This window comes from Chiloscyllium plagiosum, unplaced genomic scaffold (assembly GCF_037043375.1).
Source record: "Chiloscyllium plagiosum isolate Xiang-an unplaced genomic scaffold, Cpla_swu_hap1 HiC_scaffold_1, whole genome shotgun sequence".
NCBI lineage: Eukaryota > Metazoa > Chordata > Chondrichthyes > Orectolobiformes > Hemiscylliidae > Chiloscyllium > Chiloscyllium plagiosum.
Window position 1 is genome coordinate 37,804,572 of NW_028270139.1, and position 25,347 is coordinate 37,829,918.

At 41.2% G+C, this 25,347-nt stretch overlaps 1 protein-coding gene across 4 annotated transcripts in view; it reads left to right on the forward strand.

The window, feature by feature from the left end:
- The window catches only part of arhgap24 (Rho GTPase activating protein 24), a 453,346-nt gene that overhangs the window by 289,891 nt on the left and 138,108 nt on the right, over positions 1-25,347 (forward strand). Inside the window, exon 1 of one of the 4 annotated variants that reach the window (XM_043696045.2) lies at positions 16,703-16,894. The exons of the other annotated variants lie outside the window; for them this stretch is intronic. Within the exon in view, the coding sequence (XP_043551980.1) occupies positions 16,873-16,894 (22 nt within the window). The 5' untranslated portion in view covers positions 16,703-16,872. Of the gene's footprint in view, positions 1-16,702; positions 16,895-25,347 lie in introns of those variants that run through there. 4 annotated transcript variants of the gene reach the window in all.

Consider the following 25,347-nt stretch of genomic DNA (forward strand, 5'->3'; position numbering starts at 1 on the left):
CAATTTAAACCCATATAGTAAACACAGAGCTGCTGGTAAAAGTGAGACGTGACTCACATTGTGAACCACTTTTGATTCCCCCCAAGGATATACAGCACACAGCTGCATCATTCCCTTGCTCCTGTACATGTTGCGTTGCCCTGTCTGTATATTAGAGGCTCATGACCAATGTGATGTCAGGATTTCAAATTTAGCTAACACCAATCTTTGTAATACCTGCAATGTGTAATTTTTTGGGGAAAAAAATGATACATGAGGAAAGCAAATGGTGCCTTGTTTAAAGGCTAGCTGTCACAATTGCAGCAAACTCCTTTCTTTGAAAAAAATATGGCATTGGATTGTGTTTTGAAGCACTCCAGTGATTTTTGGAGGAACAATGATACTTTTGCCAGCAAGTATTGCCACATACTCATGGTGCTCATAGAGAAACAAGTAATTTAATGCACATGCAGACTCTGCAGTAGGTGGGGAAACAGGCCTCTGGGCCTGTAGCAGGATAGGGAGGTGGAGGTTATAAATTTTGTGCGATACCCTCTATAAGGTGCTGGAATGCTCCATTGTCCTTGGTAATGACGGGAGACTGGAGGGCAGGCCTGCCAATGGACCCAGAATGTCAGTGCATATGTACATTCCACACTACTGTATTCCATGCTATTGATGTCCTCCTCTGACTCTGGTTCAACCAAAGACATCTGTCAGACTGTCTTTTGGTGAACTGTGGCATTATTTCCAGATGTTAGTAATATCTAGCATGTTATAACCTGTCTGAAACTTGGTAAAGAGGTTATATGGAGGATGGTAATAGACTCGAGGGCTCCCTTCCTAGTGAGGAGTGATAAGTCGGCCTATCAGACTAAGATTTGTCTACTTCAACATGAAGTTGAGGTGAATTATCTGAAAGGAATGCATGATCTGAAATTATTTCAAAATGTGCAAGATTATAATTGATCAGTGTTTGTACCCAGACCACAAGAGTTGACCTCCTTGACCATTCACATTCATTTTCTGCTGAGCTGGCCTTTTGGAGTTTCCTGGCCTTCCCACAAAACCAGGGTTTTTATACACCTGCCTACCTGAACCATTAAAGCTTCCAGTGCCACATGTCTATCTAGTGTTCAATTTGCCAGAATCTCTATTCCAGCAATCTCTTTGAAGAGCTTCCTTTTTAGAGAGGCAACCAGTCTCTGCATAGAGTTTGCCCATAATGTTGAGAAGTGGAGTGCAATGCTGGTTACAGACCTGTGTCAGAGTCATTCACCACAATGTGAACAGGCCGAGTCCTTCAAATTGCAGCCCAAAATCCCAACGATTGTGGCCCATGCATTTCTTGACTTATCTTTCTTGTGAGCTTTCAATCTTTATTTAAAATTGCATGCTTCCTTTTCTTAGTAGAAGACACAAATTACACACCAGAAATGAAGCACTACCAAGCAAATAATACAAGTGACAAGCTTCAAGTGATTAATATTACCAGAAAAAATGTGTTAGAGAAACTTAGAAACTATTTAAAAATATGTTCATTGGATGTAGGCACTGTTGGCCACAACAGCATTTATTGCCCATCCCTAGTTGCCCCAGGTGTCAGTGAAAGGTCAGACCACATTCCTGTGGGTCTCGAGTCTTTTGTAGGCCAGACCAGGTAAGGACGGCAACTTTTCCTTTCCTGAATAACTTTAGTGAACTAGGTAAGTTTTTGCAACAATCAGTTGTGATTACATGGGCACCATTGCACTAGCTTTTAAATTCCAGGCTTCTACTGAATTCAAATTTTGTCATCTACCATGTTAGATTGGAAGCCATGTCCCAAAACATGGTTTGGGACTCTCGATTACTGATCCGGTTTCATGACCAAATTCCACCACGAGATTAAAGTGTGTTGATGATAAAACATAAGGGATAAGAGGCTACTAAGAGTCAGACAGGCGAAGTGAGTGGACAGCAAAATGACAAATGGTGTATAAATGAGGGAATTGAGTTTATTCACTTTGGGCATAAGAATTAAATAAAATATTCTTGATAAGTGTGAAACTTTCATATGTTAACGTTCTGAGACTTGGATGGACTTTTTAAGGAATACAGACAGCTAGCATGTTAAGTAAGCATGTTGGCCTATATTGCAAGGGAATGTGAGGACAGGAAGCATGAAATGTGCATGATTCTATAGAAACTTGATAGAATAGACATGGGTTGCTCCCATAGTCTGGGGAATCTATATCATGGGAGCACAGCCCATAATAAGGGATGCATAACTTAGCATGGAGAGAAGGAAAGTATGAGCTGAAAATGTGTTGTTGGAAAAGCGCAGCAGGTCAGGCAGCATCCAAGGAACAGGAGAATCAACGTTTCAGGCATAAGCCCTTCTTCAGGAAAGCCCGAAACGTCGATTCTCCTGCTCCTTGGATGCTGCCTGACCTGCTGCGCTTTTCCAACAACACATTTTCAGCTCTGATCTCCAGCATCTGCAGCCCTCACTTTCTCCGAGAAGAAATGTATCCTCACTTGAAGTGTTATGAATTTTTGTATTTCCCTTGCCTCTGTGGAGTTGTGGATACATTTAGGAATGCATAATATTTTGGTAACTAAGAAAATCAAGAAATATGAGAAATGGGTGGCAAAATGGTTTTAAGACAGAAGATCATTGTATTTAGTGGTGAAGTGGGCTCAAGGGTCCCCATTGGTTTACTTATTATGATCCTAATCTTTACTTTCTCACATAAACTTCGAAGGACGAGGACAGCAGAAGCTGAGAGCACCACCACCTGCAAATTCCTCTTGAAGCCATGCATTTTCCTGACTTGGAAATATATTGCCATTACGTCACTGTCACTATGTCAAGTTCTTGTAACTGCCTCCCCAACAGCACTGTGGAAGTCTGTCCATATCAAAACAATTTAGCAATTTAAGAGGGCAGGTGACCACTACTTCAATTTGGACAATTAATGAGGACCAATAATTCCTGGCCATGCCACTGCCCACATCACCTGAATAAAGAATTACTTAGAAATCTTATTTTCTCAGTTGTTTATGTGAACATAGCACAATGATGTACATTGTCTGATTATGAATTGTTGAAATAGATTAAATAAGGAATTGTACTTAAATGGGGGTGTAAGATATTTCACAATTAACACGTTTAGCATTATGCTTCTTCATAGCAATGCAATGTAAACAATAGGATTTTAAGTGTGATCTTTAAGGTTGAGTGTATAATGTTGCCTAAGCTAATATGTTCCTCGAGTAACCTTGCAATTTTGTCAAAAAACTCCACATCACTGGCATTAATATGCAGTGGGGGCATAGTTCGGACAATCTGGAAAGTACATGTAAGAAGCACATCGGAATGTATGACTCTCTGAAAGAGACCCAGAGAGCACATGAATACAAACACTTCATGAAGATAGATTTGTGACTACCTAGTGTAACTAAAAGTCAGAGTTTGCAAGATTACCATATGCAATGGTATTTAGAATGCAGGCATAATAAATAGTCATGATTTGGAGATGCTGGTGTTGGACTGGGCTGTACAAAGTTAAAACTCGGACAACACCAGATTATAGGCCAACAGGTTTAATTGGAAGCACACAAGCTTTTGGAGCGACGCTCCTTCATCAGGTGGTAGTGGAGGGCTGTGTGTTAGGATTGAGCCCTCCACTACCACCTGATGAAGGAGCGTCGCTCCGAAAGCTAGTGTGCTTCCAATTAAACCTGTTGGACTATAACCTGGTGTTGTGTGATTTTTAACATAATAAATAGTGTTACTTTGAAATATAAGCCTGAAGACTACCCTTGTCTTTTCTCCTTCTTCATTGGTTTGTCTCAAACCCAACACTTATTATGTGGCCCAGAAACACAAAATGAAATTCACAGGTACTGCTAAGCCAAGCAATCCAATGTAAAATAGTGCCACATTAAATTGAAAGCAAATAAAAACATCTCTGCTAAGTTTGGCTGCATCCTATTCTGCTAAATAAGATAATAGCAGGCCATTAATTTCCTACTTAGCAGAGCTGAAATTAAAAGCTCTGTGTATGTGTGTGCAGTGAGACATGAACACCCTGCGATCAGACCACTTCTTTACTCATTTGCTTCCTGGTTTTGAGTAAACAAGCTGCCTGCCCGTGGAGGTTTAGATAAAGAAATCCAATGAAGGAGACGCAAATTCACTTTTGGAATTCATTCAAGTTGTTATTGAAAACAATGAATGAGAATAAAACTGGTTGTGGTGGGGGGAGGGGAGAAGCAACATTATGTCAGAGATTGATTTGGCATACGATGAACACATGACAACACTAACCATACAACTCTTTCTGTTGCAAAGCTTTAGTGAGGCTTATGGGATTTTACATGTGCCCAGTGTCTGCATTGAGGACTGATTTTTATTTGACATCTTTGCTGATTTGATTCAATGGTTTTTATATAATGTTACATGGAAGCACTTACTATTGAAGCACAATTTCAAAAAAATATTGAATGTGGAAATTTTGTTTTCCTTCATTCCATTCTACGTTGTTACTTTATATTGAAGATGAGGAGCACTATTTGGCTGTTTATTTAAAACTCCTGCATGTTTTGGTTATGAGTTCCACATGAGGGCAAAGGCAAGTAGGGACTGGTAATAAATGCTGACCCAGTCAGCAAGACCCACACTTCATGAGTAAAGATACAAACCAACAGAACTGCAGATGCTGTAAATCAGAAATGAAAACAGAAATTGCTGGTCAAGCTCAGCAAGTCTGGCAGCATCTGTGGAGAGACATCAGTGAAATCAAATGCTCCATTTTGGACACTTAAGAGGTTTTGGGAATTTTACTATAAGTGAGGAAGTCTGTTTTGGCTAGCTGCCATTTATGTCTGTGTCTCCAAATCGCCAATGAATAAAAGTTCGCAGTCCAAGTAGAAATAGGCTGATTATTGGAATCCTTCAAATACCTTTGTTTTATTCAGACACAGCAAGCTGCTGGTTACTATCAAACTCAACCAGTCTCCTGCAGTCCTCTTCCCAGCGGTACATTACTTTCCGAAACCTAATAGAAAAAATATGTGAAAGATTCTGAATCTTCATTTCTCATATTCCTTTTATCTTATGATATTGAAGTGCTATTACACTTTGGTATCGACTGACACCATACAAATGCCTTATATTTCAAATGTACACCCCCCTCAGGTTATGCACCTCATTCAACTGTTATGTACTGAGTGTGTTATTTAATGGATCAAAGGCAGATAATGGGAGTGGGATGGATAAAGTGCAAAGTCAAATGCAGCCCACAAAAAGAAATATAACTAGCAATCTTGTCAGTCTACCAAAGTGATGTCTTTAATGAAGAAGTACCAAAAATGGTATCTCAGGAATTCATATTTATTGTAAAGGGCTGTTCATTTGATTTAGAACAGTCACAAAACAGCTCATAAATTTATGCTGCCTCTGTAGATTAGCCTGGTTATTCATTTCCGAGTTTCACTTGCAGGTGGGCACCTGCTTTATTTAATAATTTTGTATTGAGTTTTAAAGTAATACTAGTGTATCTCTCACAGTACTGGAGAAAAGAGGCACTCGTTCCTCTAAGCTTGACAGACCTGACATGTACATGTTCTAAGGAGCATGCATTCAAATTGGTCAGTTGGGCTTCTGAAAGTTGACCAGTCCACAGCAAATGTCCAGATTTGAGGAAAACCTGTTTGGCAGCAGCTGCTTTCTGGGCTAAGACTTTACCTGCTTCACTCCAAGCAGCCCACTTTCCCTGAGGAATCCTGAACTAAGTGTTTGGCCCCTCCATTACCATATTAATGGCATCTAAAGTGGATCCTTAACAGCCAAGAGCTTCATGGGAACATAAGTGACTGTAAAAAGCAGAGAAATATACTGAGATTGGGCAAACAGCAGCTGGAATGGGAATGGGTTAGGCTGGTGACTAATGGGGAAGGTGATAGCGACTTCTGATTTTCTCACTAAGTCAAGCAATTTAGGAAAGCAGGAGTAAATAACAAATACAAAACAGTTAATTTTCAAATGGAAAATACAAATAAAATGACATTTAAAGCATTAACTTTCTGCCTTCTATGCATTTTCCTAGAAGCTCCCCAAAATGAATTCAGCTGGCAGATCTTCATGGGACATTGCACAACCCAGTGCAGTCACTTTTATTATATATGTAGATGTTGACATTATTAATGGAAAACTTCACCCAATAAGAGGGACAGAGGGGTAACAGCAGTGAGTCAAATGATGCATGCAGGTCATATCCGTACTCCTTAGATATTTATGATGTAGTTCTGACTGTCTGTCTGTTTTCTTAAACTTGGTTAGGTTTTCCAGTCTAAAAGAAATAAAAGAAATGGCACATCACTGGATATTAATGTTTCAGGATGAGTGTACATGTGTTTTTTGTATACAGTACATATTTTGTTTCTTTCCTGTACCAAACAGTATTCCTATCTGATGAGAGTAGTGTGGTCATTTTCTGATGGCCTTCTGCAGGATGTCATCCTCCAGCTGATCAACCTGAGAGAGCAGCTCATTGGAATGTGTGCCATCTCAAAGGACACTTTTCATTCCCCAAAGTTTAATGAAGGAAATACCTTCGTTAAACTTTGGGGAATAAAAAGAGCAAGAAAAACCCTTTCTGTTTCATCACAATGAAACAATGGACTATGTTGTAATGGTTGGTCTATGGTGAAACTCTGCCCCATACATTGATACTATCTGTAGTACTGCTCTGTGTTTTCCAACAAGTGCAAATCTTCTTCAAATAATTGGTGATTCTTTAACATTCATTCTTTCTGTAGGAAAGAAGCTTTTATCCTTCATTTCATGGTTCTCTTTAAGTGAAATGGCATGTTGCAATTCCACACCCTGCCCCATGATAGCGATGGTGTGAGAGTTCAACTGAGTAGTCCAGAAAGGTTTATTTTCCACGCACAAGTAATTATCTGCACATTTAACTTAATTTACTGACTCCTCATTCTTTGGAGATATTTTGAGTGTGTTTCTGTTTCATCTGAAGTCGCATCAGTCACAATCTCACATTGGAGCTGCCCACAGAGGGATTGTATATTGGCTTTATATTTTCCTGGGTTAGAAACATTGATCACAAAACCAGAAATTGGTGGAAATGTTCCATAGGTCAATTTGCATCTTCGTGAGAGAACAGAGCCATTTAAGGTATTTTACCTGGCATGCTAAGTCGACTGTTCACTGTATTTTCAGCATTTTCTGTTTGCTTCCAATTTCCAACAACTGGAGTATTTTGTTTTTTCTTGAACTGATTCCAGTCTGCACTGGAACTTGTGGTAATGAAGGAATTTAATCACTATTATTAGACAGTCTGAGGAACATCTGTAACTGACATTGCAGGTCTCTTTGACAGATGTAGTTTTACAAAGCTTTTGTGTACCGAGTTGATCCTATAATGATGAAATTTGGCTGTTTGCAGTTCAAATATTTCCAACTAAGTTAAAGCTTTTAAGTTCTCTTATCGAAATCTGAGTAGGAATTACCGATAACCATCTTGATTGAGGCACTGTTTACGTAAAGCATCATACACCTGATTTTCTGTCAAACTACACACATATGAAAGCCCTGAATTGTTGAACCTTATCTCAAATTAAAAAGGTTGTTTCTCCTTTAAGTGCTATGGCTCAAATCATTGAAGTGATTGCTATTCAGAGCTAAGCATGTATGTAATTGTATTGAAAATGGTAGAGAGGAATGTTGGATAGTGGCCTAGAAATGATATGAAGTTCCCTTCTGGATTGTTATGTTTATGAACACCAAAAGAGGTGGATTGTTTCTGTTGTATTTGTATGTGGGTGAAGTGGGCAGGGGAATTTAGTTGTTGATGAAAACAGTGAACATTAGACAGCAGCACTGATTTCAGTTCTTCGATCAGAATGTTTGAAGTGTTGAAACCTCACCACTGCTCGTCATGTTTGAGTAATGTGGTAGATTTGCTGCCACTTACCCAGATGGGTGCAGCTTTAACAACATTCTCAAACTTGGCACCACCCAAGACAAAGCGGCTCACTCCCTCCACCACCGATACTGAGTAGCAACAGTGTGTATTACCTACAAGATGCACTGCAGAAACTCACCACAGCTCATTAGACATTAATTTCCAAACACATAACCACTGTCATCTAGAAGGATAAGGGAGGTGCAGATATAATGGGAATAACACAACTTGCAAGTTTCCCTCCAAGCCACTCACCATCCTTACTTGGAAATATACTGTCACTCAGCCTAAATCCCGGAATGCCCTTCCTTATTATACTGTCGTTCCACCTATAGTGATTGGACTGCAGCTGTTCGGGAAGGCAGCTCACCACCACCTTCTCAAGGAAGGGCTGGCCAAGCCAACAATGCCCACATCCTATGAATAAATGTTTAAAAGAAGATCTTTGAGGCATTGCGGAAAATTGCATCGGTACATTTTGCCCACAAAAATAAAAGAACAATCCAATCTGAGTAATTATGTCACAATTTTTCTACTCTCAATCATTAGCACATTGATGGAAAATATCCTTGATAGTGACAACAAACGGTTTCAAGATGTGGAGAACATTTCAGATTTGAGCTGATATGTGGCAAGTAACACAAATACTTGGTAATGATCATCTCCAGCAAGAGAGAATCCAATCATCGCTCCTTCACATTCAATTGTATTACCATCGCTGAATCCCTCACTATCACTACATTGGGAGTTTCCATTTATCAGTAACTGAACTGGGCTAGCCATTTCAATACTGTTACTAAAAGAATAGAGCAGAGACTAAGAATGCTGTGGTGAGTAACTTAATTTCTGACTTCCCATGACCACCAACATTGGATTGCAGCAATGCGTCCCATCTACAAGAGACACTGCTACAACCCAACAAGATTTCTGAGACAGCACCTTCCAAAACTTTGACTTCTACTCTCTAGAAGTTCCCCTCTGCAAGTTCCCCTCCAAGCCAAAGCCATCCTGACTTGGAGCTTTTTTGCTGTTCCTTCACTGTAGCTGGCTCACAATCTTAAAGCTCCCTCCATAACTGCTCTCTCTACATTAAATGGACTGCAGTGTTTCAAGAAGGCATCTCTCCATCACTTTCTGAAGAGAAACTAGGGATGGACAATAAATGATTGTCTAGCTAGCAAAGCCTACAGCCTGTGAATGAATGAAAAACGGTTGATTTATCCTCATGTCACTCAAATGTGGCACTTGATGTAAGGTTTCGGTTTTGGAATCTTTAATAAGTGAAATTCCATAACATCAAAGCATTTTATTATGTAATTTTGATGAAACAAATCTTGAAGAATCTGATGTCAATAAAGGAACAAAAGAATTATAACCTACTGAATAACAGAAATGAAAATAGAACATCTATTAGAACTTTGGGGCTAATGGTGGCTATATGGTTAATACTGTAATCTCACAATGCTAGGGATCCAGTGCTAGTGCCAGGTTAGATTCCAGCCTTGCGTAAATATCTGCATGGAGTTTTCATGTTTTTCTATGTCTGCATGAACTGAGTGCTCAGGTTTCCTGTCACACTGCAAAGACGTGGAGGTTAGGTGGATCGGCCATGCTAAATTGCCACATATTGTCCACGGATCTGCAGGGGTTACAGGAGTGGTGGTGTTACAGGTTTGGAGGCTTGGTGCAGACTCAGTGGGCTGAATGACCTCTATCTGCACTGTAGGGACTCTATAATCTTCAGTTGGAACCTTCAGCTGTAAGGTTTTCAGCTGGAGGCCTTTCAAATTCAGATTGCTGCTGGTCCTGGGCTTGCTGACACATCTGCTCCTCCTCAGTTTCTCTGCAGCTTCATTGCACCCCAACAACATTTAACTTTTAATGTTTAAGAACTGAAGGAAAGTGGTAGTGTGAAAAGGAAGCACAAAATGGGGTATCTGGGCTAGATGAGATGTTGTTCCAGTGACATTTGTTATTCCAAAGGTAAAAGGAGTGCTAATGGTTGCAGTATAGAAACACAATTTGTTCAGAGAGAGTATGGATAACAGAATAGTGAAGAGCTTATGCTCAAAACATTGACTCTGCTGATCCTTGGATGTTGCCTGACCTGCTGTGCTTATCCAGCACCACACTTTTTGACTCTGATCTCCAGCATCTGCAGACCTCACTTTCCCCTAATGACTAACTATGTCTGACAGCAACAAGATGAAAAACAAAATTCTGATCAGCACACTGACAATAAAACAATCGACCTGGGTGACAGAGTTCAATGCTAAATGAAAAACAAATTGAAGAACTGTAGATGCTGGAAATTTGAGACAAAAAACAAACTTCTAGAGAAACTTAGCAGGTCTGGCAGCATCTGTGGAGTGAAAGTGGAGTTAGTGTTTCGGGTTCGGTGAACAGTTCTGAAGAAGGGTTTTCTCAGAAATTGAGTTTCTCCAACAATTTCTGTTTTTATGAGTGACACTTAAGGCCTGAAATTGTTGGACTTCATGTTGAGACCAGAAAGCTACAAAATGCCTGATCCGAAGATGAAGGGTTGTTCTTTCAGCTCGTGTTGAGCTTCAGTGGAGCAGTGCAGCAGGCAGAGGACAGGAATGTGAGCATGAGAGCAAGTTTGTGAAAGAAAATGGCAAGCACTTAAAGCTTGGCATTCTGCTTGCGGACTGAATGAACTGCCAGTTGACCACCCACCCGGTCTGCGCTTGCCCCTGATAGAGAGGACCTCATTGTGAGCTGTGAAACCAGCAAACACATTGAGAAAGCATATGTACAAATAAATCACTACTTCTGCTGCAGGAGTAGTAATAGTTGAGCAGAAATTTAACGTAAATAAAATGGAAAGGATGAGTTTCATTAACACGCAGTATCTGAATAGAAGAATAGAATTTTGGAAAGCCTGTAGAAAAGCCCATAATATGTCTCAGCCCATTAGTAGTTGTTACCATGGCTGAAGGGAGCGGGATAAAGAAATGACAGGACATGAAGGGAAGCTCCAAACATAAGTCTGCAGGCAAAGGACGCAGTGACCCAGCACTTGACCGCTGTTTAAGAGCGACACAAGTGGTACGGGTGCTGTATCAGCTGGTTGCTAAGAGACTTGACACATTGTCACTGCATGCATGGTTTTACATATTAGAGTTAAGTTTTAGACTGCAGTGAAGGATTACGTTTTACTGGTTGTGCCAGCTTTAAGCTGACCCAGGACCAGTGCAAATTATTCTACACATCATTTCCCAAGTAGCTGTGTGTGAGTAGCTACAGTTATGCTTTGGCATCTTTAATGGATGTGACGAATCAAGGTCATGATATTGATCACTCCTGCATGTCTTGTTTCATGCTGTGACATACGATTCCTAGAAGGAACATTTTCTGCAGGGTTTTGTGGATTTTCCATTGAGTTATGGTGAACAATATTGACTTACCCCCTGGATATTATTTCTTGTAACTCAAACCTGTTTATTTCTCACTATTTATTGTACATACATCTACTGCTTCTCAACCAATAGCTTTATTAATCCTGCTCTCCCTCTCTAACCTAAAATGTGGGCTATCCACAATTCTCGGGCATGTGATTTTAAAACCTCCTACACTGAGCCATACACCTCGTCCACAATGAGGAAGCTATCTCTTCGATTTAGCTTTCCTTGGTTCCAGGGTTTCCCAAGTAACCCAAGAATGTGAATTCTTCCTCCTGGGTCATACTTACAGCAAAACATTGGCTTTCGCAATAACACCTTCTGAACCAGTCCAGTATATCTACTCTTTAAGTCACTTAAAATAAATGGATTAACATTCAGGTGTAAATAATGAGAAATAAATGTTTGTAAGAATAAACAAACTTTTCTCCATTAGTATCATTCCTTGTGCCATGGAATCATGTTTGTTTTGAGCAGTCGAGGCCATCAATCCCGTTGTGTCTGAACTGTCCTTCTGCTGCAGTGAGCAAAAACTAATTCCATTCTTCTTTTCTTTTACTTGTATTGTCCTCTGGTTAAAATATTGATGTACCCTTTTCTATCTCGTCTATTCTCTGTGGCAAAGCATTCACGCTCCACTAAACGTCAGCATTCTTTACTTCAACTCTCCTGGCACATTCTCTTGGTGGTTATTTTGAAACTGATTTTTATTATTGACTGTAAAGAGAAAGGAATGGTGGTGACAGACTCATTTTATTCAGACTTGTGTCAATTCCCACGTCTGGATGCAACTCTGGGCGCTGCCATCCCTGGTGAAGGTACAAATATCTTTTTATTGTCATGCAAATGATTTGTTCTACCTTAGGCTACCTCGTTATGTTGTACAAAACTGTATACTGCAGTCAAATTTGCAGATGGTACAAGAATAGTTTGCAAGAGGAATACAAACAGTTCATAGGGATGTTGATCGGTTAAGTCAGTGGGCAGAAAGCTGGCCAACTGAGTATAACGTGGGAAAATGTCAGGTGTTCAGTTTGGAAAGCACCGGGTAATATCTAAATGAAGAAATACTGCAGAAAACTGGAATGCAAAGCAAAGGATTGTATTATGAGCTTAAGACAAATCATGTAAACATGCTAGGACTCTACTCATTGGAGTTTAGAAGAATGGGAGATTATCTCATTGAAACATACAGGATTGCTAAGGAACTAGACAGAGTAAATTCTGAGGGAGTATTTCCCCCGTCTGGGAGAGTCCAGGATCAGAGGGCATGGTCTCATAATTAAGGGGTGCTAATTTAAGACTGAGATGAGGAGAAATTTCTTCTATCAGAGGGTTAAGAGCCTTGCTACTGAGAGCAGTGAGGCATATTTAAGTCTGAGAGAGATTCTTGATCAGTCAGGAGGAGAAATGGTGGATTCAAAGGTTATGAGGAAATGTAGGAAAGTCGATGTAAAGAATGTAGATCAGCTATGATCCTATTGAATGGTGGAGCATACTCATGGACCTGGATGATATGTTATCAAAGGTCAAGACACTTAATAAGATAAAAGCTCATAATTTTGAAAGTAGAATATTTCCATGGATGGTAGATTGACTGACAGAAGACAGAGAGGCCTATTCCTGTTCCTATTTCTCATGGTATTTATGGTCTGGGGTACTTTAGTATTGGCTGTCAAGGAGATAGAGTTACTTTTCTTTTGACAGTGTGGTCAATAGACAATAGATGCAGGAGTAGGCCATTCTGCCCTTCGAGCACTTTGTGCTCAGCTGTTGCCTTGCAAAATGCTGCCTTCTCCCTTCTGTAGATGCCATCATGGTTGATGCCTGCCTTTACCACTCATTCTATACAGACAGCTCCAGTCTTATGGACACACTGAGCGCCAACTAATCCAGCATCGAGCTTGGTCTCCTGTCTATTTAGGACATTTGCGTTGAGACATGGTATAGACTTCAGGACCCAGAGATTACCTAGACACCAGGAACATTACGGCCTGTAACTGAGTCTCCTGCTTTGTCATTTCACTGCCTGAATATCTGTTTTGTGTCAGTGACCAAGGTGGTACATAGTTTTATGTGATCTAATGAGGATATTTTCTAATTTCATCATTTATTCCACTCCCCTGACTATATATAGTTCAGCTTCCTACTGAATTTGTGATTGATCTCTGAAAATCTGTTTGTTTGACCAAGCCCTTCAGCCATTCTCCATTTAGGACTTGTTCTGGTAATCCTTGCTGCTCATCTATCACCCTGTGAAGTGCCTGAGCAGGGCTTATAAGAGTGCCACTTGTTTTGGTTGTGTCCTTTGTAGGTGAATGATCGTTCTTTCATTTTGGTGAGAACTAGAAAGCATTCAAAATATGATAGCTGTTGGAAGGGTTAGACCGTAATTTTCAATCAGCAGTGTAATTGCATTGTTAATTACTCCAATTTTAATGATCTTGTTTTCCGATCTGGATCTTTGTGCAATAAATTGTAGAAAATTGAGGTAAATGATATTGCTGCTCATAGGCTAGACAGTCAGCCCTCAGGGAATTAATTAACTGCAAATAATAGATTCCTTTACTGCAAAGTCCCACAGCTGCCCTTTTTGTGTAGTCCAGTGGATGTTGTCATATCTACCATCAGAAGCTTTTTACATGAAAATATAATAAGATCACATCTTTTGTCTCAGGGAGTATATTGCTATGAGTGACATCATTGATGTCAGCTTTAAAGACCCTTTTTGTTTTTAATCTTTGGTGATTCAATCAAGATTAGGCACTCAGCAGCCTTCTGGATTCAACACTGAGTTGAATTGTTTCATATCATTCTATCTTCTGGTTTGATTTTTGTCATGTGCCTATCTGCGTTTTGTTTTCTGTGCTTTTGCTCATGGTCAGAGCTGTTCATTATTCTGTCATTCACACTTATTCTGCACATACCTTGTTTCTTTAATGATAGTATCATAGAAACCCTGCAGCATGGAAGCAGGACATTCGGCCCATTGAATCCACACTGACCCTCTGAAGAGCATTCCAACCAGAGCCAGCCCCACCACTGCCATCCTATCCCATTAGCCCTGCATTTCCCGTGGCTCGTCCACCTCATCTTCACACCCCCACATGTTATGGGCAACTTAGCATGGCCAACCCACCTAACCTTCACGTCTTTGGACTGTTGGAGGAAACCAGATCATGTGGAGAAAACCCACACAGACTTGGGGAGAATGTACAGATTCCGCAAGGACAGTCACCCAATCACACAATCCTACAATATCCTACAATCATACTCCTTTTGTATTTTATTCCAAGGCATCTTTATCATTCAATCTCTCATGCCATCCATACTATGTCAGATCTTTACTTTTTCTCCTCCAGAAAATCCCACCATTACCTTCCACTTTAAGATCATTAAACCCATCACCATTCTTCAGTTCAAGAGTATAGCTGTATTTGACTCAAAACATTGACTCAGTTTCTCGGTCCACAGATGCTGCCAGACCTGTTGGGTATTTCCAGCAGTGTTTTTGTTTTTATTTCAGATTCCCAGCATCCACAGTGAATTTGCTTTTGTTTTTAGAGAATAAGCTCCTTATGGCCTGAGTAATGTAGTCTAATATTTAGGGCAATATAGCTTGGTTAAGTCAGGGGGAAACTAATGTGAAGTCTCCATAGCTTGCAGAATCTCTTAAATGCAAACTATATTTTTACCATTGTTAGTATAATCCCACATGTTAGGATAAGGCATTTCAAAGTTGGTGAGACACTTGTTGGAGAAGGTTGAGTTTTAGAGTTGGAACCTTGCCACAGAAAACCAGCAGAGCCTCCAAGCCAATGCCATACTTTGTACACCAGCAGCATCATGCTTAGAACCTTCCTGCTCGCTTTCAACCATGTAATCTCTTGCCTGTTTCATTGCCTGTTCTAAAATCTTGGATCATAAAGCAATGCATATTGTAATGCTGCTGTCAGTACAAAACCAATGTAGCCTTCGACTTACTGTAAAACCATCACATGAAACATCAGAGAAACTGAATAAACTGTCTGTAGAATAGAGTTCCAAACATCTACCACCCTTTGTGTGTAGAAATGCTTCCAAACATCTCTCCTGAATAGTCTGGCCCTAATTCTCAGATTATGCTTCCTAGTTCCAGAATCTCCATTGCTTGGTTTGTCATCTAAAGCATGATCCCAAAAGGGACCCAAATGTCCTCCCCAAAATAACACACAGGCCTATTGATCCTTAAATTGGTATTTCAGGCAGATGTTTCTCCCCTAGGAGTGAAGTGGTGGAATGATTTGCAGATTGTTGAGCCTGTTGAACCACAATGTGACCACGTTTTCTGTGGCCAGTGGTTCTGGTGGGGACTTGAACTCGGAGACTGTGGTCCAGAGGTTGAGCTGCTACCACAGAACATAACCTCCATAATCTAGCCTAATGGTGACTCTTTGTTAATTTCCTTAATAACCCATCTGGTTCATGAATCACCTTTTTCAGAAAGATACCTTCCATCCTTCCCTGGTCAGGTCTACATGTGACTCCAGACCCACAGCAATGTGGTCAATTCTTAACTGCCCTCCAAGCAATTAGCAATTATTGCTTGCCTGGCCAGCATCATCCATGCCCCATGAGTGAATACAGAAAAAAAATACTAATGTACTATTGCACAAAAATTGGCCTGTTTTACCACATTAAAGATAACTTTTGAGATTTCTACTTAGTGTTGTGTTAGGTTCAATTGTTACTTTTTAACCTTTGGCCAACGGGGTTAGTAATGTTCACAATACACAATGACCTGCGATGTGGAATTCAAAGGCATTGTTTCAAAGTCAGCAGCAATTGATTATTTTTCTTTATCGGATCTGTCACAAAACTGGCAGTTGGTTAACTCTGATTTGTTTCAAAGCAATGAGACAACTTCTTTAAATAAGAAAAAGATTCCTGTTCTCCTTTTAGGCTGCCCCTTATAATCCACACTGGTGACAACCAGAACGGACTTTCATCACAAAACAAAATACATCTCTCAAGAGATTAATCCTATTGAATGAACTTCTCCCTTAAGTATGTAATGTGTCTTGCGCCACTTGGCCCCAGAGACTTGGCGGGGCATTAAGTTGGCTGTTTGCCTGTTGTCAGTTATCAGATTTACAATCCTGCAACTTTTCCCATTCCACATCGCCTCAGCTGCTTTGTACAGCTGCCTCCCTGTTCACAGCTGCTGCCCCCCCCCCCCCCCCCCCCCTACTCACTCACACACACACCCACTCACTCAGTACAGTCTTTGGCCAGTCGCGAGCTGGTATGCAGATCACCTTGTGGTGACCTTGTGGCCCCGGCAAGCACTGGGTACCTGTTTTCCCCACACAGCAGAGGGCAGGTGATTTCCCATTCCTATCTGATGGATTCTAGGGAGAAGAGGCAGTGAGCAAGTAGTCTTCAACAGATGCAGAACTCTGTACAATAAATCCAAAGCAGCAGCTGCTGTGTATCATGGTGGATTCTCTTCTACTTGAATGAATTACATTTGTGTTCAAGGTGAGCAGAGGCTGTTACTTTTCCTTCTGAAAGATGCATTGCCTGCGATAACTGCTCCATTTGATATGGTACTTAACTGTAAAAATACAACAGTGCTATTTCAATTCAGCGTTGTCTGAAATCAAAACTGTTAAGGGCTTAACCAGCGGTGTATATCTGAGAGTTTCGGCTTTATTTTAGCACATTATTTTCCAGGACATTACCTGTTTCATTGCTAGATCATAGCAACTTTTGTTAACGCTCATGGAATGAGTGACCTTTCTTGGGAACTATGAGCTGGCAATTGAATCATTCACAAACAAAGAGCATGTTCACCCTCATCTCTGTCTACCTTCCGTGTAACAGTGTTGGGTTTTACTTCAGCTTGTTGCTGATATTCTCAGTAAAACTGCCTTAAATTGAAGAGGACACTTTGTTTCATGTTCAGTTTTATTTTGCCCCCAAAAATGAAACTTTTGAGTGCGTGGCCATATAGAATCAAAGGCATGGGAAGCATTTAAGATTGTGGTTAAAATGTGATTCACAGATGTTAAAAAGAAGGAAGGGCATAAAACAGTTATTAAAATCTTTGTGTTATACCAGGCTAAATAAGAAATGTCGCTCAATCAGTATAATGTTTGTAAAACATGTGTTTTTCTAATTAATGCACAACATAACAGAGAATCAGAAACATTTTAGTTTTAGTAATTTGTTCCTTCAAATCAGTTAATTCTATTATTCACAAATATACATGCATACCATATTTGTTTGTAGTATCTTTGATTTCCTTCCTTCACTAGATTATGTATTCTTTTTCTCACAATGCCTATACCCTAGGGTTTTCACAAAAAGGGCATTGCATCAGAGCAATATTGAACAATACACAGTGCATTAGTAGTAAGATTAAGGAGGAATTAATTACAATGAAATCGAAAAATTGACCTGTGCTTCCAACACAGATTGCTGACATGACAACTCGACATTAAACACAGCTGATGCCTTGTGATCCTGTTGTGTGGGTCATTGTGTCGATCCGAAACATAGTTATGCTAATAGAGTATCAGAAAGCAGATCAAATGAAATCTGGTAAAATGAACAAGGATCAAAAGGAAGCCTGAAGCTCATAAATACAGTGAATTGTCAACTTGTTCTGGCCACCTTACCCTGTCTATCTGTTGAGTAATTGACAATACCACATAGGAAATACTGGGCTGAAAGTTAGGATTTTTTTTCACTAAGCATCAGTTGTCAAGTTTCTTTAGGAGGGTGTTCCACCACGAGGCCTAGCAAGATTACTCACTGTGTCTTCCTATAGTCACCTCGTTAATGACCCTGTGGGTATAGGGTCCCTCCAGTCTGATTCCAGCCCCGCTATTCCCAGAATGATTCATTATACACCAGAAATTGTCAAAAGACTGGTGTCCCTAGTGCCTGCACCATCTTTTAAAAGGGCCACTGTGTGCCCGGACAAATGTTGGCAATCCAGCATTGCCTCTCACCCAGAACGTAATGGCACAGCAGAATCAAAGCCATACTGCTCACCGCACAAAACCATACTGCTCACTTGGCTGACACTTCCTTACAGATGCAAGCCCATTCTTTCACTCTAGTTTGCTGTTTAACCAACAGGCCACACCTTTTACATGTTCCTCGCTATAGCTGCCATTCTGTCCCTAGTGCCCATAGGAGACCTGCAGTTTGGTATTGTCCAGTTGGGGGATCATGACACGCAGAAAATTGATTGCACAATTCCAAACAGCCAGTACATTTACTTACAGCTAGCACAATCAACCAGAAACAAAGCACATCGAGGCTGCAGCTCCCCCAACAATGCAAGCTCAATGCTGGCCTGGTGATGAATGAATATTTAACATTCCATGATGGTTGGTTGCTCCCAGCTCTCATCTACTAGAACACTGAATCAATCAGGTCCTGGCTGGCTTGTAGTGCTCGATGTAGCTGAGTAGTCTTCACAGACAAGGTGAACTTTGTTCTCCCCAGTGTCTTCATCCCCGTCTTCCAGAAGACTGCCCCCACTCCCTCAGCTCCTCAGCATCGGAGTTTAGTTGCCTTATTGCTTCAAATGTGCAAAGCATAGCACGGGTCCAGCAGAGGCTGAGATCAGCAAGGGCTTGAAGGAAGCAAGGATTACGGGGAAAGGGTAAGAAGTGTCAGGTCAGCCTTGTCCTATTGAATGGAAAAGCTGGCTCAAAGGGGCCAAATGGCCTACTTCTGTTCCTATCTCTTTTGGTCTGCTCCATCACAACCCTGGTCGCAGCAACTTAGAACAACTTGGTGATGGTGTCAAAAAAGGAGGGCCTTCCATTAATGACATTGTCCAACTTTATCCTTCACAAGGGGGTAAAGTTTCCTTTGGGTGAACTGTGGATAGCAAAGCAATGAAGCAAATTGAGCATCTATGTGATACTCTCACCGGGCAAAGCAATCCATTTTCTGGACACAGTACCTGCTGCTTTGCTGAAAACTGATCAGGTTCTTCCTATGGCCAAACCTTGTCTGTATCCCGAGTTTTATGCCATCCAATGGAGAAACATTACCCCTGTTTATCTTTAGCTGTTCGAGGTGAATATATCTTTGAATGCAGAAGTTCGTAAGCAAAGATTAGAGACTTGTAAAAGCTTTAAAGCTTCTTCTACCTGAATGAGTGACGGGAGAGCAGCTGTCCCTGTTTTAGTAGGCCTAATGTTTTCAGATTGCAATAGTAATACAAGAACAAGACATTCCCAACCCAAGAGATGCCAGGTGAATGGTGCTTATGTGCAAATGTTAGAAAATAACAGGGTAATGTCTGCATGATAATGAAGACTGTGAGGAAGCATGGAGACAGGGCCAAACATTTACAGGCACCATCACATTTTATCCTGAATCAATCAGACTCTCCTCCCAGCTGAAAGAGTCCTTTTGTTTAGCACGGTTCTGTATTTACTGCTAGCTGATAGACAGGAAACATAATTGTGACATTTGCAAAACTTTTTTCTGACCTCCATTGTAATGGTTTCTCTCAAGTTCAGTCAAATGATAGTGAGAGCCCTGTGTCGTCATAAAGTGCTGACCAAGTATGTTTCATTTTAGTTATGCCTCACTGGAGATGTGTGCTGGAAATCAAACATCAGTAGTTCCAGAGTTATCATAACTGATCTTAAGTTGCACGCGGAATTCTTCCATTTACCTGTCTTTCTGACCCAGACTGACCAAACGCATGGACCAGGTTTCTGTACTTAACAAAGATGACTATTGATGATAAATAGATTCTAACTATGGATAAACGATTATATACCATCAAAATGTAACCATACCAGTAAAACCTCTAACCCCCCCCCCCCCCCCAATAAACTCTCCCTCTGTGTGCACGTATAGACAGAGTGACACACATAGATAGATAGAAAAATAAAATGGGTGTTTATGGTTGGAGGAAAAGACTGGAAGTCAATTCAGTAGTCCCTGTCTATAGGGTTTGCTGAGATGATGCAGATATTTTCACTTGTTTGCAGAAGGCACAAGTTGACTGGTTCACAAGATCTTTGGCTAATCAATTAAAAATTACTGCTTATAACAACCAGAAAGGGTTAATAAACTGGCTCTCTTCAGGCTTTTGATGGTTATTACTGCAGAGCGAAAACACCAACAACTCCAGAGGTTGGATGGTTTCTCCCCAGCTCACTCATCACTCCCCCTCCCCTGACTTGATTTGTCAATGACCTGGGAGCCAATCATATTGTTGTTGACAGGCCTAAGCCTTTCTGATTTGGTAGCAGGTCACTCATCCACAGATAACAACATATTACATCTTAACATGGCTCCAGATGTCTGCTTGTAGTGGATATTGACTGAGTTGACACGGAGAAAGTAAGGGCCATGGGGATGTGTGGGGCATGGGTTGGCATTAAATTGGCATGGGAGTGTGAAAATGATTTGGAGACTAGGTGGGAAGACAACAGGATGTGAGGACTAAAGAGCCATATTTAACAAAATGGAAGTCTCTGAACTGTAGTGACCCTATAAACAGTCCACACTGGCACTCATTAGCCCCCCATGTCTAATGCAGTGGGACACATCAACCACATTCCATACCGAGGACCAGAGTAAAGATCCCACCATCAGGGGAGTTTCCCCCAAGGCAGATGAGGGAAACTAGGCAACATTCCGGAGAGAAAATACCTTCACATTCTCCTCAACTCTGATTTTCCCTGAAATATTGTAGATCACGTGGCCCACTGCAGTTCAAACAGAACTAACAAAATTATTGAAATGCTGTCAGACAGTAAGACACATTGGTTGTGATAATATACAATGATACTGATGCTTCATGTTTTCTGGAGAAGTTTTTCCATTGCTTAACCCATTTGTGTCAAAGTTTAATGTACACTTAATAGTTGTTAAACTCACAAATTTATATTTAATTTTGAAAAAAAAGTAAATAACATTATTGAAACAGGAATTTGATGTGAATGTTCATCTTTTTTCAGAAATAGCATGGAGAACTTTTATCCGCTAAATAGTAACCCAATAAACGCATTGACATTAATGTATCAATACACAGTGACAAGTACTAATTCAATGATAGTTATACTATGATCCAAATCCAAACATTCTATCTGCTTAATTAACTGGTTTATAATTGATTCCTCCAGTTAAAGGCGAAAGTAGCTCTGGGATAGGTTACATGATTATTATTAAGCATTTATCCCAGTGTTCCATTGCCTGAGTGAAACAAAGCAGTGTATGTACTCACTAATGTTCACCAGCAGGATTATCTTGGATTGTGGTCATATCCCAGAATTGGTGCCTCCTGATGTAGCTTGTTTGGAGGACAATTTTTATTAATTGAGTAAGTATGCCTCCTAAGTGCTCCATTCAGATATCTGAAAAGATGTCAAGGCACTTTCAATACCTCACATATCAGGTGATTGCAAACTTTAGTGTTTCTACCTCTGTTTCTACCTCTGCTGATTTGAATGTTAACATAAAGCACTTTGCCAAATCTCTTGATGAAAATTAGTTCAATGTATGTCATGTCATGTAATTTTCATCTGACCACTGAACAATGTGTAGGTATTCAGTTGTCTTGATGGGTGGCATGATGACTCAGTGGTTAGCACTGCTGCCTCACAGCACCAGAGAACTGGATTTGATTCCAGCCTCGGGCGACTGTCTGTGTGGAGTTTGCACATTCTCCCCGTGTCTGCGTGGGTTTCCTCCAGGTGCTCCGGTTTCCTCCCACAGTTCAAAGATGTGTAGGTTAAGTGAATTGGTCGTGTTAAATTACCCATAATGTTCAGGGATGTGTAGGTAGGTGCATTAGTTAGGGGAAATGGAGAGTGATAAGGTAGGGGAATGGGTCTGGGTGAGATACTCTTTAGAAGGTCAGTATGGATGTCTTGGGCCAAATGGCCTGTTTCTACACTGCAGGGATTCTATAAATTCAGAAGAATTGATGCACAGGAGAATACTGCCCTCAAGAATCTGGGAAATCAGTAGCTTTTGTTTAGCAAGTTGAATTTATCCAGTTGCACCTGAAAGCATCAGTTCTTCATCCTCCCAAAACACCATCTTCAGCCAACCCAGTTGTCAGGCTGACAATCAGCAAGATTTATTAGATTGTAAACTGGTTATCAGGAACTGCTTTTGGTGAGTTCAACACTGATTTTGCAATTAACAAGTATTAATATATCATGTCAATTCATCTTGTGAGGGCCATATGCTGCTGTAAGTCTTATGATCCTGTGTTTTTCCATAGCTCCACCAGATGCAATAAGTCTACAGCAACATCAATTTTAAAGTAGTCAATCACATGCCATACTTAATTGTTAAAATATATGAATTTACTTATGAGCTCAGTTGCGGTAGAACATCTAATCACTGCAGAAGGATTTAATTAACATTTGCAGTTATTAACCCTGCAGGCTCTTTTCTCCTTTAGCACTAAGTGATGAAATGTCCTTGCTGTTTTTGTTGTCCTATCCATGCAGGGATATTGCCAAATTGCTTTTAGTACGAAAATTCAAATTTTCACCCAATTTTGATTCGTGAAAGGATTGCCACAGTGAACGAACTTTTTTTTTTCTGGAAAATCATGTACAGAATATAATTACCAACTCCTTTTATGGGCGAAGGAGTTGGTTTGTTCAAGCTACCGCCCATCCTACCAACAGTAACACACCAGCATCCTTTACAGTTCCATAAATGTGCTAATTACCACCATCCTCTGATACGAGAACCATATCCTTGTGAGATTCTGACTTCTTGGTTTTAGAAAAAGAGATATCGACAAAGCTTCTCACCTGGCAGTTATCAGTATAAATGCAAGAATTCCAAACTTAATACAGCCGCAGCATTTTATAATTCTAGGAGAAAAAGGGTGCTTGTTGGTGATAAGTTGACTTTACTTGGCTGCCATTGAAAACCCCTTCATGTTCCATACATTCTAGTGATTAGCTGATTGAATTAAAGGGCACGTTGATTCACTTGTTGATAATAGACAGTTCTCATCAAGTGTGTGCTTGTCAGACTCAAAACAATGGTCTTGGCTTGAGTTGCTCAGGCACAAGGCCTGGGCATCTTTATTTTGTTTGCAAAGTTCCAAGACAACGCAACAGCTTATAAAACAGTAATAACTGCTCCAAGAACTCTAGGAAACCTGCTTCAACACTAAAAAAAAAACCTCAAAAGAAGCAGCTGTTAGAGCACAATTTTCTCCTGTCCATTCACCAACACATTCCACCCTGAACTTAAATTTACCTGGACCATCTCTGACACCTCCCTCCCCTTCCTGGACCTCTCCATCTCCATTAATGACGACCGACTTGACACTGACATTTTTTACAAACCCACCGACTCCCACAGCTACCTGGATTACACCTCTTCCCACCCTACCTCTTGCAAAAATGCCATCCCGTATTCCCAATTCCTCCACCTCCGCCAAATCTGCTCCCAGGAGGACCAGTTCCACCACAGAACACACCAGATGGCCTCCTTCTTTAGAGACCGCAATTTCCCTTCCCACATGGTTAAAGATGCCCTCCAACGCATCTTGTCTACATCCCGCACCTCCGCCCTCAGACCCCACCCCTCCAACCGTAACAAGGACAGAACGCCCCTGATGCTCACCTTCCACCCTACCAACCTTCGCATAAACCAAATCATCCGCCGACATTTCCGCCACCTCCAAACAGACCCCACCACCAGGGATATATTTCCCAGCCCACCCCTTTCCGCCGTCCGCAAAGATCGTTCCCTCCGTGACTACCTGGCCAGGTCCACGCCCCCCTACAACCCACCCTCCCATCCTGGCATTTTCCCCTGCCACCGCAGGAACTGTAAAACCTGCGCCCACACCTCCTCCCTCACCTCTATCCAAGGCCCTAAAGGAGCCTTCCACATCCATTAAAGTTTTACTTGCACATCCACTAATATCTTTTCTTGTATCCGTTGCTCCCGATGCAGTCTCCTCTACATTGGGGAGACTGGGCGCCTCCCAGCAGAGCACTTTAGGGAACATCTCCGGGACACCCGCACCAATCAACCACACCGCCCCATGGCCCAACATTTCAACTCCCCCTCCCACTCTGCCGAGGACATGGAGGTCCTGGGCCTCCTTCACCGCAGCTCCCTCACCACCAGACGCCTGGAGGAAGAACACCTCATCTTCCGCCTCGGAACACTTCAACCCCAGGGCATCAATGTGGACTTCAACAGTTTCCTCATTTCCCCTTCCCCCCCCACCTCACCCTAGTTCCAAACTTCCAGCTCAGCACTGTCCCCATGACTTGTCCGGACTTGTCCTACCTGCCTATCTCCTTTTCCAGCTATCCACTCCACCCTCTCCTCCCTGACCTATCACCTTCATCTCCTCCCCCACTCACCTATTGTACTCCATGCTACTTTCTCCCCACCCCCACCCTCCTCTAGCTTATCTCTCCACGCTTCAGGCACACTGCCTTTATTCCTGATGAAGGGCTTTTGCCCGAAACGTCGATTTCGAAGCTCCTTGGAAGCTGCCTGAACTGCTGTGCTCTTCCAGCACCACTAATCCAGAACCTCCATCTTGGTATGTAGAGAACAAGCTCCTGCACCTGAACGTAAGTTGCGTCTAACAATCTTAAATGAGCCACATTACGAGCTCAGCTGATGATCTAACAATGTTTGCTAATGTCGCTGTTCGTACATTTGGGATTGTTTGGCAGGTTCTGCCCAATTGAGTAATCACATCGAACAGGAGACCATTGTTTTGGGTCTGACAAGCACACGGTTGATGAGGACTGCCTATTATCAACAAGTGAATGAATGTGCCCTTTAATTCAGTCAGCTAATCACTAGAATGTATGGCCTACATACTTGGCATTACATTGGCACTGATATTCAAAGGCGAGGTTGTTCAGTTGTACATAAACAAAATTTGAATGCGAGGTCAAGGAAGCTATTTCAAGCTGCTACCATGCAATGGCTACACATGT